A 16,856-nucleotide genomic window follows, 5' to 3' on the forward strand; every position below is an offset into this window, starting at 1 on the left:
GAGAAGTTTGATCCATTTAAAATGTCAGCTGCTCCGTTGGATACAAAAAGGTCTCCTGGTGAAACGTCCAATCCTGGGAGGCTGACCACCACGGAGCTCCGCCTCCTCTCCTGGAGCCTGAAAGGAAACAGGTTTAGAATCAGAATCAGATTTATTGTCCAGGTATGTTTACACACACAAGGAATTTAACGTTGGTGAACTGTGCTCTCTTATGTACAGGTACAACATTAAATATCAACAATAAACAGAATAAGAAAAGACTAATATTTACATAAACATGAAACAGTGCAGTGGTGAATAGTGCAAAAGATGCTGAAGTAACATGATGAGTAAAATGCAGTTATGTGACAGATGGCTCAATTAAGATGTCAATTACAGTATTTACATAAATAAGTGTGTGTTGATCATTTAAATTAAATAATATATATATATATATGTATGTATATTCACAGTGACGGTTGGGTCTGGGGGAAGGAACTGTTTATGTCTTCAGGTGGTGTCACAACTTTATTTCCAAGGGTTGCAAAGTAATGCTTAAAGGCCTCAAAGAAAAGTCCCATCATCTGAGATGAACCGTCTCTGCTTTTTCAAAATGCAGCGCAGCACAAAAAGGAAAAAGACGTAGTGCAAAGCAACAGGAAATAACAGAATTCCTTTTGTCATTTTGACGTGGTTGAAATGCCATCGAGTTACCATCTGCATTGTGCAGCAGAGTTAGGATTAATCAGAGAGGCTAAGTGTTTTGTGTCTGGCTTTGTGTGTGGAAATCTGCTGATTAATAACAGATCAGCCTATGTGTTTGTGTAAGGAGACGAGCTGTGAGTGTGTGTGCCGTGTTCTAATCCTCTTGGTCTCCTCTGCACAGTTACTAACTGAGGCTTTGCTGCTGCTGGAAAAACACAGGCCTGCCTTTTAGCCCTCAGGGTAAGCTCACACAGCCTACTGTTCTCAAGTGTTTTGACTTATCCTCTCCTGATGTACGCCAAGGATTACTGCTCAAACTAAATATATACATTAATGTGTTGAAATTACAAAACAAAGATCCTTAAAGAAATGAAAGTCCAAACCAAATATCTTAACGGCATGGCTTGTTTGATGTTTCTCTTGTTGCAAGGATAAAAAATTCCAAACAAACTTGATTGGTGACTTTCTGACTCAAACACATCACAATCCAACAATAACAAGAGGATTCTACTCATCAACCTCTTCATCCCTATTTCTTGGTTTATTCTCGAACACTGCATACCCAAACTTAACAGAGTATATCTCTGCAGCCATCAGGTCTATAAGAATAAAACTTGGTATCATGATAAAGATAACTCTTTAGAGATCCACTCAGGAGTGTAAGACTCATCATATATGTTACTGTGTCAGTGTAGATACAGATGGAACATCTGCAGAGTCCCTCTGCACCTTTAAGAAAAAGCTAAAGACCCAGCTCTTTCATGAATACCTACTAACTTAATGATGATGGTCTCCATATTATTGATGATGATGATGGTAATGACGATGGTTTTTGTTTGATAACGACGACTTATAAGATGGTTTCTATACTGATTAGAGCTCTCAAGAACTGCCCTCAATGTTGTGCTTTGCCTCTGGTCACTTCCTGTCAGCACCTGTGTGTCCAATCAGACTCAAAGCTGATCGTTTGCTCTTACTCACATTGTTCCCTTTTTTCTAGATCCTTGCTTGTGTTGTTCTTACTCTCTGATGTACGTCGCTTTGGATAAAAGCGTCTGATAAGTGAGTTGTAGAATTGTAGGAACATAGCATAAATGTAAGATTTCATTTCCGCCTAAATTATTTTTCTATTTCAGAGTAAATATTCCCCAGCCTCTGTAGCTCGATTGAAATCTGATGTTTCTCTTCATGCAAGGATAAAAAAATTCCAAACAAACTTGATTGGTGACTTTCTGACTGAAACACATCACAATCCAACAATAACAAGAGGATTCTCGTCATTAAAAGAAGGCAGCAACAGTCAGCAGCTACGAGCTGAGCAGCAACCAGACGGGCTGGTTTTACTGAACGGTAAGGTTCACTTTCAGCACACTGATGCTGATCGACAGCTGGTCAGTGACCTGTGTCAACACGTTGAGGTTTTTTTACTCACTCAGTATTTCAGGGTCTGGAATTTAAGAGTTTTGACATCAGGGTTTGAAGGGAATGTTAGAATAATGGAGGCAAATAACACAAAATCTGACCATCGATATAGGATCGAATAAGACCATTACATCAGGTAAGTGTTGACAAAGGTTATCAGGACATGATCAGACCATAAGGAAGCCAGACTAACTGTTTATGATAACAACACAATAAAGTGGGGCAGAAGTACAAGCAGGAGGAACCATCCCAGTCTGCCCACTAAGCATGCTTTAGTAGAATTAATGAACTTTCTTTCTTCCTCAAACAGAAAACTGCATTGCAGCTGCTGAGCTCGCACCGTTGCACAAGCAGCAGCAAACTCGACTAACTCAAATGCACATGCAGGCCACACTGCTGCAGGAACAACCTGTGCACGATGAGTTGGACTACAAGCAGTACTTTTGTTGGACTGTGAAAGCATCTTCTGTTCATTGCTTTTTACTGGTGGGGGGCTGTGGTAAACTGACACCCCACCCATCCCCCCTCCACACACACTTCCCTGATCAATGTATAGGCAGTCAGTGCTGAATCAGTAAAACCAGAGAGTAGTCAGCTGCAGCACCTGAGCAGTGTAGAGGACCCCGGGCTAATGGGACGGTAAGAAACCAGGTCAGTGCCTCCTCGCGGCTCATTCCACAGCGTCCTCACAATGGCATCCTGTTGCTTTGTGAGCGTGCAGAAAGCTTCCTCTGTGTCCGCACTCTCTGCCACCGAGGACACTTGTTCCCCGCACAAGAGAAATAATGATGCCCCCCCCACCCAAAAAAAAAACTGTCCTGACCAATGCCTCGCAGGGCCCGGGCCACTGTAAGAGGCACAGTGCCAGGGCGTAATTACAGGAACAATAGCTGCCTAATTATCCAGTGATGGGAAGAGCCCTGCAGCCCCATTAGGAGGGGTGTGGGTGGCAGTGGGGAGGGGTGTGGGTGGCAGTGAGAGAAAGCCTTAATGAGGGTTTGTCTAGCCCATACATAACCATGGGACTCTCCAAACTTAACTTCACAAAGACATGAGTGACAATGAATGCACAATGGGGGCTGCTTAAAGCAAACATCCAATCATCATGCTCCCTCATGGCGTGCCACTCATGATGTGGAATCCACATGCTATAGCTCATATTGTTAATAATAATAATAATAATAAATTAGATTTATATAGTGCTTTTCTAAATCCAAAAAGTAAGAGAACAATACAACAGAAGTCGTGTGGAGGGAAGAGGATGAAGAGGTGAGTTTTTAGGGATTTCTTGTAGGAAGTGAGTGTGGGGGGGTCTCTGATGTTTTTAGGGAGTGAGTTCCAGAGGGTGGGAGCAGCAATGGAGAAGGCCCTGTCCCCTGTGAAAGGAGGGATCTGCAGACCTGAGAGTGCAGGTGGGGAGTGTGCTTTGTTAAGTTCTGATGACTTCGTTTCATTTTTTATCAGCGGCCTCACTTTGGAAGTTATAGTCACACAGTTGAGAGGAAATCATTTGACTACATTCCTGATATGCAAAAAAAACATGATGTGATCTGATCTGAACTTGAAAGTAAAAATCCTGGGTGCAGAGCATACAGACAAACATGCAAAACAGTCCAAGGTCCACTTACCTATTGAGCTCCTTCTCCTGCTGAAAAAAGAAGAAAAAGCTGCATCAGTCGTTGCAAAAAAGTTGAAACTGTAAATCACAATATGCTTTCTTGAAGAGATGCATTTTAGATGTACTGAGATGCTCAACAAGGAATTCAAAGTTATAGCATACATATAATCAAGGTTAAAACAGACACTTCCTTTCACGTTTCCAAAAGTGTAATTCTAATGTTTTTGACATGCCATATCACCAGTGTGTTACTGTACAAGGAGCATTAAACAGAAGCTGCAGGAGCCTCCTCCTGCTAACAACACACACACCACCCTATCACTTTCAAACACACTCAAATCTGAATCAGTGTTTTAAGTGGCCGTTTGGGCTCAAAGCCCCCCGATATCTGAGGAGAACGTCGGGGACTCCATTGAGAATGTGCTCGCTTGAATACCGCGATCTGATGAATAGATCTCCCCATTATCTTTCCCCAATCGCTCACTGACCCCTCCATTATTGGGTGACTGCTGACTGTGGTGAGCGGGGGGCCCCTCGAGGAGACCACTTCCCAGGGCTTCTGCTAAGGCAGCGGGGCTTGGTCGGAGCTGTCAGTGCATGTAACTGCTGATTCATTTGCTGTCAAAAGCTCGCATTGTGAGCGACCACCGCAGGAGGCAAGGCCCGGAATGAGGGAGGAATGTGTAACCTTTTCATTTATAGATTATAAAAATGCTCATCAGACTTAAACTGCATGATTCATTGTGATTGTGGCAAAAGGGAATCAAATGATTCTTCTGTGATTGAAAATGCAAAATAAGAAAACTGTTAAAAACTCACCTTTACTTCAGTGTCAGTAAATCCAAAGTCTTTAAGACCTGCAGGATGAGCGCTGCTACATTCTTGTCTCTTGGAGGTGATGCCGTTGTCTAAAGTCTTGGATCTATGTGATCTGGTTCTCTGTCGGCCGGATGTTGAGTGTGTCAGATGGATCTCTCCGTCGGAGAGGGGGCTGGCTGCGAGAGGGGACTTGACTTTGTGGACTGGGGAGAAGGGGCTCACAGAGGGAGACTCCTCCCGGGTGCTCCCCATCGGGACGGTCTCCCAGGTGTCCGACAGAGGACGCCTGGTGCTCCTCATCCTCCTCAGCGTCGGGGACGTGGAGATGCGCCCGGGGGCCTGCCGGTCGAACTGAAAAAAGGGGTCCGACAGGGACGAGTGTCTCAGCTTGGAGTGTGTCCGCGTCAGGTCGATGTGCATGATCACCGGGCTGCTGGTCTGAGTCTCCTTGTGCTCAAAAGTCCGCTCCTCGTCCGTTTGCGTCTGCGCGGTCGCCACACCTGTCGTCGCGGTGACCACTTCATTCTCAGCCCACTCCTCAATGTAACTCCAGTCCAGCTGCTTCTTCTTCTCCACGTCCTGGTCTTTATCTTGCAGGATGACGTGCTTCAGGGCAGACATTATAACCTCAAAGGCATCGTAGTGCGAGTGCAGCAAAGTGAACGGTCTGGTTGCTTAGTCTCCTCTGGGTTAAGGTCAGATGATAATCCTTCTGCATTCCCACACTGTTCACACTGTTCACCTCTCAGGCGGCTTCTGGAGGAGGGGGGGGGGGGGGAGTAGAAAATGTGTCAATACTCACAAAGAAAATGAAACATACGACCTAATCTCCTGAGAGCAGCTGTGAGAGAGAGAAAGTGGTCATGGCAGCAAAGCAGCATTAAACACCTTAAAGTTTTCTGTGGATTTAAATGTTTGTGTGACTGTGGAGGTCAATGTGGGAACAATCAAACACACATTAAACATTGTACAGTAACTGCATACTTTGTTATAATAAGTCTTAACTTAAACTGTATATGTTCCTTGTTTGTGTTTATATATGCTCCTTGTCTGTGTTTATATATGTTCCTTGTTTGTGTTTATATATGCTCCTTGTGTTTATATATGTTCCTTGTTTGTGTTTATATATGCTCCTTGTTTGTGTTTATATATGTTCCTTGTGTTTATATATGCTCCTTGTCTGTGTTTATATATGCTCCTTGTTTGTGTTTATATATGTTCCTTGTGTTTATATATGCTCCTTGTTTGTGTTTATATATGTTCCTTGTTTGTGTTTATATATGTTCCTTGTTTGTGTTTATATATGTTCCTTGTTTGTGTTTATATATGTTCCTTGTTTGTGTTTATATATGTTCCTTGTGTTTATATATGCTCCTTGTTTGTGTTTATATATGTTCCTTGTTTGTGTTTATATATGCTCCTTGTTTGTGTTTATATATGTTCCTTGTTTGTGTTTATATATGCTCCTTGTCTGTGTTTATATATGTTCCTTGTTTGTGTTTATATATGTTCCTTGTTTGTGTTTATATATGTTCCTTGTTTGTGTTTATATATGTTCCTTGTTTGTGTTTATATATGTTCCTTGTTTGTGTTTATATATGCTCCTTGTCTGTGCATGGTGCTTTTGTCTGTGTTTAAATGCTCATGTATTTAAATGTGCTATATGTTACACATTTTTATTTCATGTCTGTGTGCTGCTTCATCAGTTGCTTCCATGCGTCTGTGTTGTTTTATTTGTTATGCTTATGTGTTCTTGTGTTTTTGTGCTTCATTTTCCTGTTTGCTTTTTAATGTTTTCTTAAATGTCATCAACCTGCCAGGGACTGCAGATGAAAATGAGCCTGCATGTCTAAATCTGGCACATTTACATGTGTGACTTCGTTGTCCCTTTTAAATAAAGAAATCGAACAGGAAGCCTCGCTCCAGTCATCCTGTCTCTGTGTTTGAACACTCATATTGATTATCTTTCTACCTGTAAATACTACACTGGCCTTTTCCCACCGTATTTGATTATTCTCTGAGTTTATTCAAAGCTGCATGGAGCATTTATCTCTACACTGATCTCGGAAACATCCACGAGGCCACAAAACAAGAGCTCATGTATCCGAGCCTTCACAGCGTTCATTAATAATACTGAATATCACCAGTGTCACCAGTGTCACCAGTGCGCGTGGGAAAGAAAGTCATTAAAGTGTAACAAAGTCAGGTTTACTTAAAGTCAGGTTTACTTAAAGTCAGGTTTACTTACATGCACGAAGACAAAGTGAAGAACTGAGCGCGCTCACAGTCCCCGGTTGATGAATTATTATCAATATTGATGTTGTTGTTCCAGTTTTGTGTCCCAACACGAACACGAGGAGAAGACAGCAGCAGGTCTTTGTGTCGCGAGGGGAAGGTGGGAGGAAATAACCGTCCCGAAGCTCGCGAGCTCGTGAGCTCGTGGAAAGGTGCGACTGCTTCAGAGCCTGCACGCGAACATCAATACAATGTGTGTGTGTGTGTGTGTGTGTGTGTGTGTGTGTGTCTCTCTCTCTCTCTCTCTCTCTCTCCGTGTGTCTCTCTCTCTGTCTCTCTCTCTCTCTCTCTCTCTCCGTGTGTCTCTCTCTCTGTGTCTCTCTCTCTCTCTCTCTCTCCGTGTGTCTCTCTCTCTGTGTGTCTCTCTCTCTCTCTCTCTGTCTCTCTCTCTCTCTCCGTGTGTCTCTCTCTCTCTCTCCGTGTGTCTCTCTCTCTCTCTCTCTCTCTGTGTGTCTCTCTCTGTCTCTCTCTCTCTCTCTCTCTTTCACACACACACACACACACACACACACACACACACACACACACACACACACACACACAATAACCAAGTATGGTTATTACAATTAAACTTGATTTTTTAAATGTACTTCTGACCATTCTTCTTCTATGGTTCTTACCACTTGTAATTAGAAATAGACTGTCTCTTGTCTTTTTTGTCATTATTATTTTTCTGTAACTATTTGTAACACCTCAACTGCAAGTATTAGCAAAGTGTACTTAGAGTGCTAAAAGATACTAAAAGATATAATGGTACATTTTAGGAGCCATGAAAACTGCCACAGTTAAAGTGTGTCACTGTGTCTCACCTGTAGACTGAATGTACACACCTGAGTCACCAGCATGAACATTCCCTCTCTGCTCCATTTGTTTGTGTAGAAACAAAGTGAGGGAGCAGCAGAACATGTTCAGGTGGGAGCTGGGACAGTGAACACTAGAGGGTGATACAGTTTACTAAATGTATTTTTTATCACCTTATAGATGAGTCTGACCCCGGTAAGGCCTGGTCTCTGGTGACCCCTGGTGGATGAGTTTGGGTATTACAATTAAAAGTCCTCAACCTCTACAAGAAAGACTCGTTTAAAGTCCTTCAAAGTACTGAATCAGGTTTCAACAACAAGAGAGATAACTACCAGGATGGATTCTTTCAGATGTTTTATATCTCAACGTTTGTTTTTTTATTTCTTTTTATTGTCATCATGTCTTAACATACAGTACACATATTTTATATTCAACATAAGGATGACAATATTTTACATTTTTATAAGTGGTGTGGTGTCAAAAAGGTTGTGTCCCCCCAGTGATGTGGAAATACTAAAAAATAACACTTATAATACAGAAACATGTTTTACAGTTTATTTAAAGTAGTTTGGATCTGAGTTACATAAATTCATAAATGTTTCCCTCCATCAAGGTTTTCTTCCCTTTCTCTACGATATTTAACATCTTTAGGAAACAAGGCAAACAAACAAATGAGTTATATAAAATGAAAGAATAAAATTAAATTAAGAGAAAGAGAAGAAGAGTCAAAGATCAAAAAAACAAAAACCACAAAAAAACACCTCACATATCTCAACGTTTTACTCTATGAATAAACCTTTAATTAGTTTTGTTGTCATTTTTCGCTGATGACAGATTTCTATTTAAGCTTTTGGTAGATTCATTAGTTTTCTGAAATGGTTAGAGACCCAAGGGGTTAAATATAACAACGTAAAATAACGTTCATTACTGACACTATGAGAAATATATCTTATGGAATTGAAAATGATACTTATCTATTTGAAATCATCTAAACAGTTTCTTATCTTTAGAGCGCTCTTATAAAAAGAAGCATATTGGAATAACTTCTAATATTTTGTCAGTAAAAAAACATGTCCAGTTTTTCCCAGACTTTATTATTGTGTTGCATATTTTGTTCCTCATGCATTAATAAACATATTTATCTTTCCGTTAATGAATGCATACATGTATCAGTTACTCACAATTCTCCTCATGCAATGCCATCAGAAACATACAGTAGGTTAGTTATACTGAGGATGACTCTGATCTGTTAGTATGACTAAGCCAATGTAGGGTGAATCAGCCTAATGTGGGACAATTTCTGCTTTTCAGACTTCTGGGATATATTGCAACATGAAGCTCTAAATTAAATCCACACCCAGTACCACTCTGAAATCCCCAGGATGTCCCCTAATCAAACCAAAAGAGAAAATCCAGTTATCACACTCATTAAAGAAATAGTAGATACTATAATACTGTCCATTTACAACTCTGTTTCTGCACATTTAATCTTTCATATTTAAGACGAGTAATGCTTAGTTAAATCCTGGTTGTATATATTCACATTCTTAGTTTTTATATTTTTAGTACTTATTTACTTTGTATTTAATATTATATTATGTTTAGATTTGTTAATATTGTGTTTGTTGCTTATTTTGTGTGTTTGGACAACCTGCTGCTGTAACGCCACAATTTCCCAGTTTGGGATCAATAAAGTCATTCTATTCTATTCTATTCTAGACATATCAGTAGTCTTAGTGCCAAATTGTTTCGGACAATCTGTATTTCCTAATGTGGGACAGTGCTGTTCTACATGTGGGACACTGAAAAGTCTATGTTAAAAAGTCTAAATCACCTTAATTCAGGTATAAAAACCTGTCACACTCAAGTCTAAAATGTGCAATCTGTGCCCATATTCTCTAATTTTACCACTTACAATGTTACTGGTGTTACAAAACACTAAAAAAAGGACTGTAATAGTTTTGATGCATTTGTCATCATGTGTTTATCTTCCAATGGGCCTGCAGCTCGTGAATAAACCAGAAACCTGTCAGTGAGTGGCTGTGGGCCCTGACAGCAGCAGTCTCCTCCCCCTGAAGGGGATGTGAAGAGGAGCACCCTCCGGTCTGTCTCACATACAGGAAGAAGTTGAATAAGTCCTAAACTAACTGCGTTTTCTGAAATAACTCGTCATCACTTTTTGGCACTTTCGCTGTTGCCTAGACTCTGAAATGTGTAGAGCTGAAAGAATGAGTTTAAGGACTTCTGCTGAAGTGGATCCGCTGTGTTAACTCGTGGATTTGCTGCTGCACTCTTCACAGAGACGTGTTTAGACGATCTTAAATGGGAAAGCAGGACTAACCCACAAACTGAGTGAAAATGTCCGAGCACAGATCCAGTTTTCTTCACATTGGAGACATTGTGTCTCTGTACGCGGAAGGCTCGGTGAATGGCTTCATCAGTACTTTGGGGTAAGTTGATCCTGATGTCTGCTGCCTCTCACTTTCTGCTAACTGGTGGAGCCCCCAGAAGAAGTAATCCTCATAAATTAGCTCTTTCACTTTGCAGCTGGCACCACCTCTAAACACCTCTCCTTCTTTTTTAAATGAGAACTTTTAATCTGCTCAAATCAGAAGTTAAAGTTCGTGTTGTGTTCAGGGACTGTCAGCGCGCAAAACGCTGCTTCTCAGGAACTTTCTGCACGTTTACGCAAATGCAAATGTTACAGGAATGCAAAGCAGCGTGCTCACCAGGTACACAAGTGCTGCTTACAGAAAGATTCATTTTTCATATGGTCTTCAAAGTAGGGCTCGGGGACCCAGAGGGGGCACGTTCCAAAGCATAATAATCAGAATCAGAATCAGAATCTGGGTTTTTATTGCCAAGTACATTTACACATACAGTGAATTTGACTTGGTGTATTGGTGGTAAACAATTAACAAGGAAATAAAGCAGAACTAGAAACAACTTAAATAATACAGAAGAAGAAGATATTACAATATATAAAATAGAATTTAAAAATGTAAAATATAAAAAACACAAAAGGTAAAAAAGTAGGAGCGATAAGAGGACAGTCCCTCTATTTGTCTTCATTTGAAGTTAGAATGAGAATGTCCAGATTTCAAGTTGCAGCATGTTAAACTAACAAAAATCTGCACAGATCTTAAGACCTCTTTATATTTATATTTAATAAATAACTGTGAGTGAGTTCACAGAATCTGCATTCTGTAAAAGCCCTTTAAGCAAATTATGTATAAATATTTGTTAGATTAAAGAGATAAAAGATCAACTTTATTGATCACCCATGGGGGAAACTTTTATTTATTTATTTATTTATGTAGCAACATCCAAAGAGATCTGATCAACATTCTGATTTTGATGAGCATTATGTGGAGTTGGCAGATTCAGTCCCAGGCTGTCGTTAAAGGCAGGGACCCCTCTGATCAATCTGATGGATCAAAAGAGAAGGAAGAAATAACAGTAAGAGTTGTATTCATTTTCACTTGTCTTGTGAGGTACTTTGTTTACAATTTGAATAAATCAAGTCAGAGCGGACCTCGATACATTTCAAGTGATCATTACTACACATTTGAACTACAGATCCTTTTTTTGATTTTCTAGTGTCAGTCTGACTTCTATTTAAGGCTGTGTGTTGGTGTGACTGAAACGTCATCACATTGTGTCATTCTCCACACTGAAGTGCAAATAAAAAGCCACGTGCAGGTTGTTTAAAACTGAAAGCTTCGGTGTAAAGGTGAAACGCCTCGGTGGTTCCGGGTGCACTCTGACACTCTGAGCCTGCAGAACGAGCGTGGAGAGAGGAATGAGACTGCCCCACCCACCTCTCCCCTTTTCTTCACCCTTCGGATTCTCACTCACTTCCATTCTTTTTTTTTTCGTCTCCCTAACGTTCTTCCTTCAAATAGAAACCTCACAACAGCTCGAGCCTCTCTTTTTAATCCACAATATAAAACATGCTCGTACCTTATCTTACACAAGTGTTGCATGCACTAATGTTCCCTTACCTCCCTTTCTGCTGGAGTGCACACAGCACATTCTTTTCTTTAAAGCTCCCTCTGCCTGCAAAGGTGCAGCACACACAGAAAGCTTTAAATGCAACTGTGCCCAGAAACGATCCTGTTGTTTTGAAGCAAAGCAGTGAAGCTTTTATCAGCCATCAGAGGTGTCAGAAGTATTGACATTCATTCCTCAGGTAGACGTTTAGATACGAGGGTTTAAAAAGACTTCTGTAGAAGTTGAAGTATCAACTCAAGCTTTTTACTCAAAGTGTAAAAGTTCTGCTTTCAAAACTACTTCAAGTATAAAAGTTAAAGTAATGTAAGGGGACAAACATGTCATTAAGGACAAAAGCTTAGGCCGCGCCACAGCGTGTAGGAATGGTTTATGTTTATACTTCTCATCCAACCACAATCAAATTCACTCTATCAGGACGGCGCCATTTATCTGGATAGGTTTTTTTTTAGTGTTTTTTTTAACGATGACAAGCCGGAATGAAACATGAGTAACGAGACTATTTTTAAAATGTAAGGAGTAGAAGTAAAAAGTCTGCTGAAAAAGAATTACTCCAGTAAAGTATAGATACCCCAAATTTCTACTTAAGTAAGGTAACAAAGTATTTGACACCTCTGTCAGCCACACAATACAAAGTAGTGAAGCAGGAGCTGTGAGTATTTTATCAGAGGGTTGATCTGGATCTAACATAAAGACCCTGCAGGGTCCTCTCTGGACGTCTGCAAGCTCAGAGCATCTTCTCCACACATACAACACTAACTCATGTCTGTGTTTGCTTTGGATAACATTAAATATACACCTGTGTGCACACCTTATATTGCAGTACATTCAAAAAAAAAATAAAAAAATCCGAATGACCTCAGGGTGTCATATAAGGTCATTTGACTGATATAGGGCCACGCATGAAATCTACCTCCCGCCCCGAGATTAGGTGCATATTATTTGAAAGGTTCATTTCAGACAGATTTAAAAAACATTATTTAAATGATTATTCTCCAATCTAAGAAAACATTTAGAATATTAAAGAATGCCTTTTTGTTGTCATCATACAATTGGACTGAATTAGAAAATCTTCACCTCAAAGTGTGCACACATACAAACAACAAACCACTTGCATTCATGTAAGATGTGCAATGTATGTTATGTATGTGTGCAATGTGAGAAAGTGTGTGACTGGATGAGATTACTTTGCTACTTTTTCTAGCGGGTTCAGACATGTAATAACAGAACTTGGTTAAAAAACTCTTTCCTGCTTGTGCAATTTCCTCACAGATGAGTCATTTTGTGACTTTTTCTCATGAAGCACTTAACAGAGAAGACTACATCAAAACCTGTTCTTCTGCATTGTGTTGTGTTGTTCTGTGTTGTTGTTTTTTTTAAATCCACTCAACACAAGAGGCTAAAATTAGCCGGCCCACATTTATCATGAGTTCATGTTTAACTCGGTTAAACGGCTGTGAGTGTTACAGCCTCTGTTTGAACTGCAGCCCGGCTCTCTGAGGACTTTAAAGTTACTTATTTATAAGCATATGTGAGACTCTTCTAGACTCTTCCTGTTTAACCATTAAGCACTAGACTCTACTTCCTGTTGGCCTCCTATTGGTTCTCATTTAGATCTAATCCTGATACACAGTTGGAGAGATAAAAACACATTGCAGTGGATTGACAGTGATCAGCCGCTCAGGCTTTAATAGGAAACGGCTGAGCTCACTCCGGCTGCCAGGGTTCTATGAATTGGAGGAATTGTGCTGTGCATTATGTTTCTCCTCAGTGGACGGGATGAATGGATGTGCTTGTCCAACTGGCCTTTTTGGTACAAACCGGATGAAGGGGTGAAATGGAGACTTGCATGCAATCTTTCACAGCTGGTGTAGAATTATTTCTGCAGGTTACAGTCTTAGATTTTCTCCCAGCATAAATCCAAATCTGAATGTTAAACTGCATAAAAACTATAAAACACCTGAAACATTGGGACCACTGTGACCTTTGCCCTCTGCAAACTGGTTTTACCGGCATGAATGAAAACCTGCTTCCTGCCTTCAGTGTCCTCTTACATCGGATTATCCCACCTCTCTCAGATGTGGTGCATTAAGCTTAAACCTCGTCTTGACTTAACTAAACCGACTTCCTGAAGGAGGATTACAGTCACTCCATGACCAAATAAAGTCTTACATTAAAACCTTTAGGCCAGGTGTCATTTCAGATTAATGGATTATTTGGCATGTTTAAAACGACACCAACCAGATGAACACAGAATTGACTGCCTGAAGGATATTCAGATGTTTCACTTATACCTTTATATAATTATATATTGACTTATTTATTACAGACAGTTTATCCCATTGCTGTAGCCCAGAGTCACAAACAATTCAAAGTTGTAGGTATTCTGCACATGTGCCCGCTCTTGTTTCTCCTTTATTGTTTGACCTGCTCTTACTTCTGTGATTACCCTAAATAAAACTCTCTGTCATTCAATCGCCATCCATCTTCCTATTGTTGACCGCTAGCAAGGGTGGCGGCAATAAATCTTGTTTAACATGTTTTTTCAGAGAGTCTAGGAACAGACCTCTTCCTGGTTTAAGTAACATCAATGAAAACCGCCCAATAACAAGACCAACTTCATGTAATAAGATAAAAGTCACTAAGATCTCTGATGGGATGTGACAGATGAGTATTGTCTTTCCATGAGTGAATACCACTTCACACAGTGTTGACTTCCATGTGAAGCTCTTTCTCACCATGAATTACAACATGAATACAGGCCTGTCCACTCTGGTGAACAGCAGCTCTTACTGAAGAATGATCTGTCATGATGAGCTCCATAAAACCATCAAATGTTAGTAAAATGTGGGTTTTTTTCAGCTCTGGAAAAATAGGCAGAAAACTAGCTAATAAAAAGTCTTCGGTGTGAAACGAGACAGTTATTCACTAGATGACACCATTTGAATGCCCTCTAATCAACTGTGCACAGAAACCACATGTTTCCTTTGGCAGCAGCAGCAGCAGCAGCAGCCTGTGTATGCTCGAGGAACTCTACATAAGACTTTACAAAGAATTTCAACCTTTAATGACCAAATGAAGCACGACCCCTAAAAGCTTCATCCTACATTTGAACTAACCTGTTGTCTATTTTTTTTTTAAAGGGTGATTTAAAATTGGAACCTAACAGATTTGGAGTTTTTGAGAATGACACGTACGAACATAGTGGTGGAAAAAAAAAAATAATAATTATAATAATAATAATAATAATAATAAAAAAATAAATAAAATAAATAAATAACTCAAAAACTGTAACCTCCACCATAACTCATTATTTATTAAAACTGCAATATAATAATAATGAATAATATGTCCATGATAACAAAGTGCAATATTGAAACAAACAGTGCAATAATCTTGAATATGTGTGTTTATATTCCATCTAACTCTTATTCATGTAAATATGTCTTGTACCTATTATTGATATCTTACATTCCTATTCTATTTGATTAATATTTTTATATATAAAATATATAATATTATATATGCTATATTTTATATTTTGGAGCAACTGTAACGACCGAATTTCCCTCTGGGATTAATAAAGTATTTCTGATTCTGATTCTGAAAACCTCACTTTTTGTTCCACAAGCTCTGGATTTGAGTTTGAATGAAAATATGTATTTCCTCTGAAAAGTTTGCTCTGATTTAAATGTATAAAAGTACTCTTTTTTTTAAGAAATTAAAGAACATTATGATAATATGAAACCATCTGCTCTGTTTATTTGCATTTGAGAACAATACCACAGCTACACCACACAAACAGTTGTGCCATGCAAATGCTTGTGTTTTAGGGTGAGGGATTTAGCTCACCAAGAAAACCACTGAAGGTGAAGTGAGCCACAAACCGCTGTGTTCATGATGTGATCTCTTCTCTGCAGGCTCGTGGATGATCGGTGTGTGGTCCAGCCCGATGCAGGAGACCTGGCAAACCCTCCTAAAAAGTTCAGAGGTGTGTAGAAATATGCTAGTCACATTCAGTTCAAGGTAAAACACACACAGAAAAAAACAGAAAACACAAACATGTTTCACTGTCAAGGCTGACCACATCATTTGTGCTGAATGTTTTGTAACACAACATTGAGGTTGTTAAGTGGCTCCAAAGGTCTCTTGTGGAAATAACCATTAACTCTTAAAAATGCAGTTTCACCACATTAAAAACCCTCGAGTAGCTCTTAACCTTAACAAAGAGTGACTCCTGAATGCCTCTTCTCCTCTCCAGACTGCCTCTTCAAGGTGTGTCCCATGAACAGATACTCGGCCCAGAAACAGTTCTGGAAGGCAAAACAAGGAAAACAGGGAAATAACAACACGCAGGGAGACCTGTTTAAAAAGTTACAGGTAGACCTCTTTTTTTTTTTTTCTTGCATTTACTTCTTTTCTTTTCTTTTTCTTTGCATATCATAGCTTTAATAAGTCTATTGTTTTTTTTATTACCCAGCATGCAGCAGAACTGGAGCAGAAGCAGAACGAGTCTGAGAACAAGAAGCTCCTTGGAGAAGTTGTCAAATACAGTAATGTCATCCAGGTACAGCCAGTCTCCTCAGCAAACAGCTGCAGCGCCAGATTGTCTTTGTTTTTATTATCTTGTTGACAAAGCTTGTTGTTGTTACTGTCATCCAATCCCTGACGCCTAAAGCCAACCTTGAAAGAAGTGCACAATGGAAATACTACGTTTCTACGCTCGGTCTTGATTTAGACATTGGATTGAAAAAAGCCGCAAGCAAGCAACCAAAGAACACCCCCCCCCCCCTGAAAATGGGATCTTTTAAAAAATGACAATAATTCAAGCACTCTACTTAGAAGAATTACATCATGTGATTGTCATTCAGTAAGAAAAAAAGCCAGTTTTTCAAAGGGAACAAAATTAGTATTTTTGGTAATTTGAATAACTGTTTGAGCTCTGGGTAAAAGTTTATAGTTGGAATTTACAGATTTTTTTTTTTACAAACCTAACTAATTAACTGATCCCCTGGGATTTTTTTTTTTTTTAAACTTAGTTTTTAGGAATTTTTTCATAAACAGCAGTACATTATTAAAATAAAAATAAAAATATTTCTTTTTTTTGTTTCTTTTTCCAGCTGTATAGTTACATTGGGATATTAAGCCAGCAGAAATAGATTACAAAAGTGAGATACAAACCAAAATGTCCACTCCAAAGAATATA

At 39.5% G+C, this 16,856-nt stretch overlaps 2 protein-coding genes across 2 annotated transcripts in view; one reads left to right on the forward strand and one right to left on the reverse strand.

Moving 5' to 3' along the window:
* Positions 1 to 5,296, reverse strand: part of plekhg7 (pleckstrin homology domain containing, family G (with RhoGef domain) member 7) — a 20,027-nt gene extending 14,731 nt beyond the window's left edge. Inside the window, 4 exon segments of the mRNA XM_061037042.1 lie at positions 1 to 117; positions 3,735 to 3,754; positions 4,544 to 5,230; positions 5,232 to 5,296. The exon segment at positions 1 to 117 is cut by the window's left edge and continues 2 nt beyond it. Coding sequence (XP_060893025.1) covers positions 1 to 117; positions 3,735 to 3,754; positions 4,544 to 5,230; positions 5,232 to 5,261 — 854 coding nt within the window. The 5' untranslated portion in view covers positions 5,262 to 5,296.
* A 4,455-nt stretch (positions 5,297 to 9,751) lies between these two features.
* Positions 9,752 to 16,856, forward strand: part of itpr2 (inositol 1,4,5-trisphosphate receptor, type 2) — a 76,001-nt gene continuing 68,896 nt past the window's right edge. Inside the window, exons 1-4 of the mRNA XM_061037041.1 lie at positions 9,752 to 10,089; positions 15,571 to 15,641; positions 15,912 to 16,030; positions 16,131 to 16,217. Of these exons, the coding sequence (XP_060893024.1) occupies positions 9,998 to 10,089; positions 15,571 to 15,641; positions 15,912 to 16,030; positions 16,131 to 16,217 (369 nt within the window). The 5' untranslated portion in view covers positions 9,752 to 9,997. The remainder of the gene's footprint in view (positions 10,090 to 15,570; positions 15,642 to 15,911; positions 16,031 to 16,130; positions 16,218 to 16,856) is intronic.

The sequence above is a fragment of the Labrus mixtus genome, chromosome 4, assembly GCF_963584025.1.
Source record: "Labrus mixtus chromosome 4, fLabMix1.1, whole genome shotgun sequence".
Taxonomy (NCBI): Eukaryota; Metazoa; Chordata; class Actinopteri; order Labriformes; family Labridae; genus Labrus; species Labrus mixtus.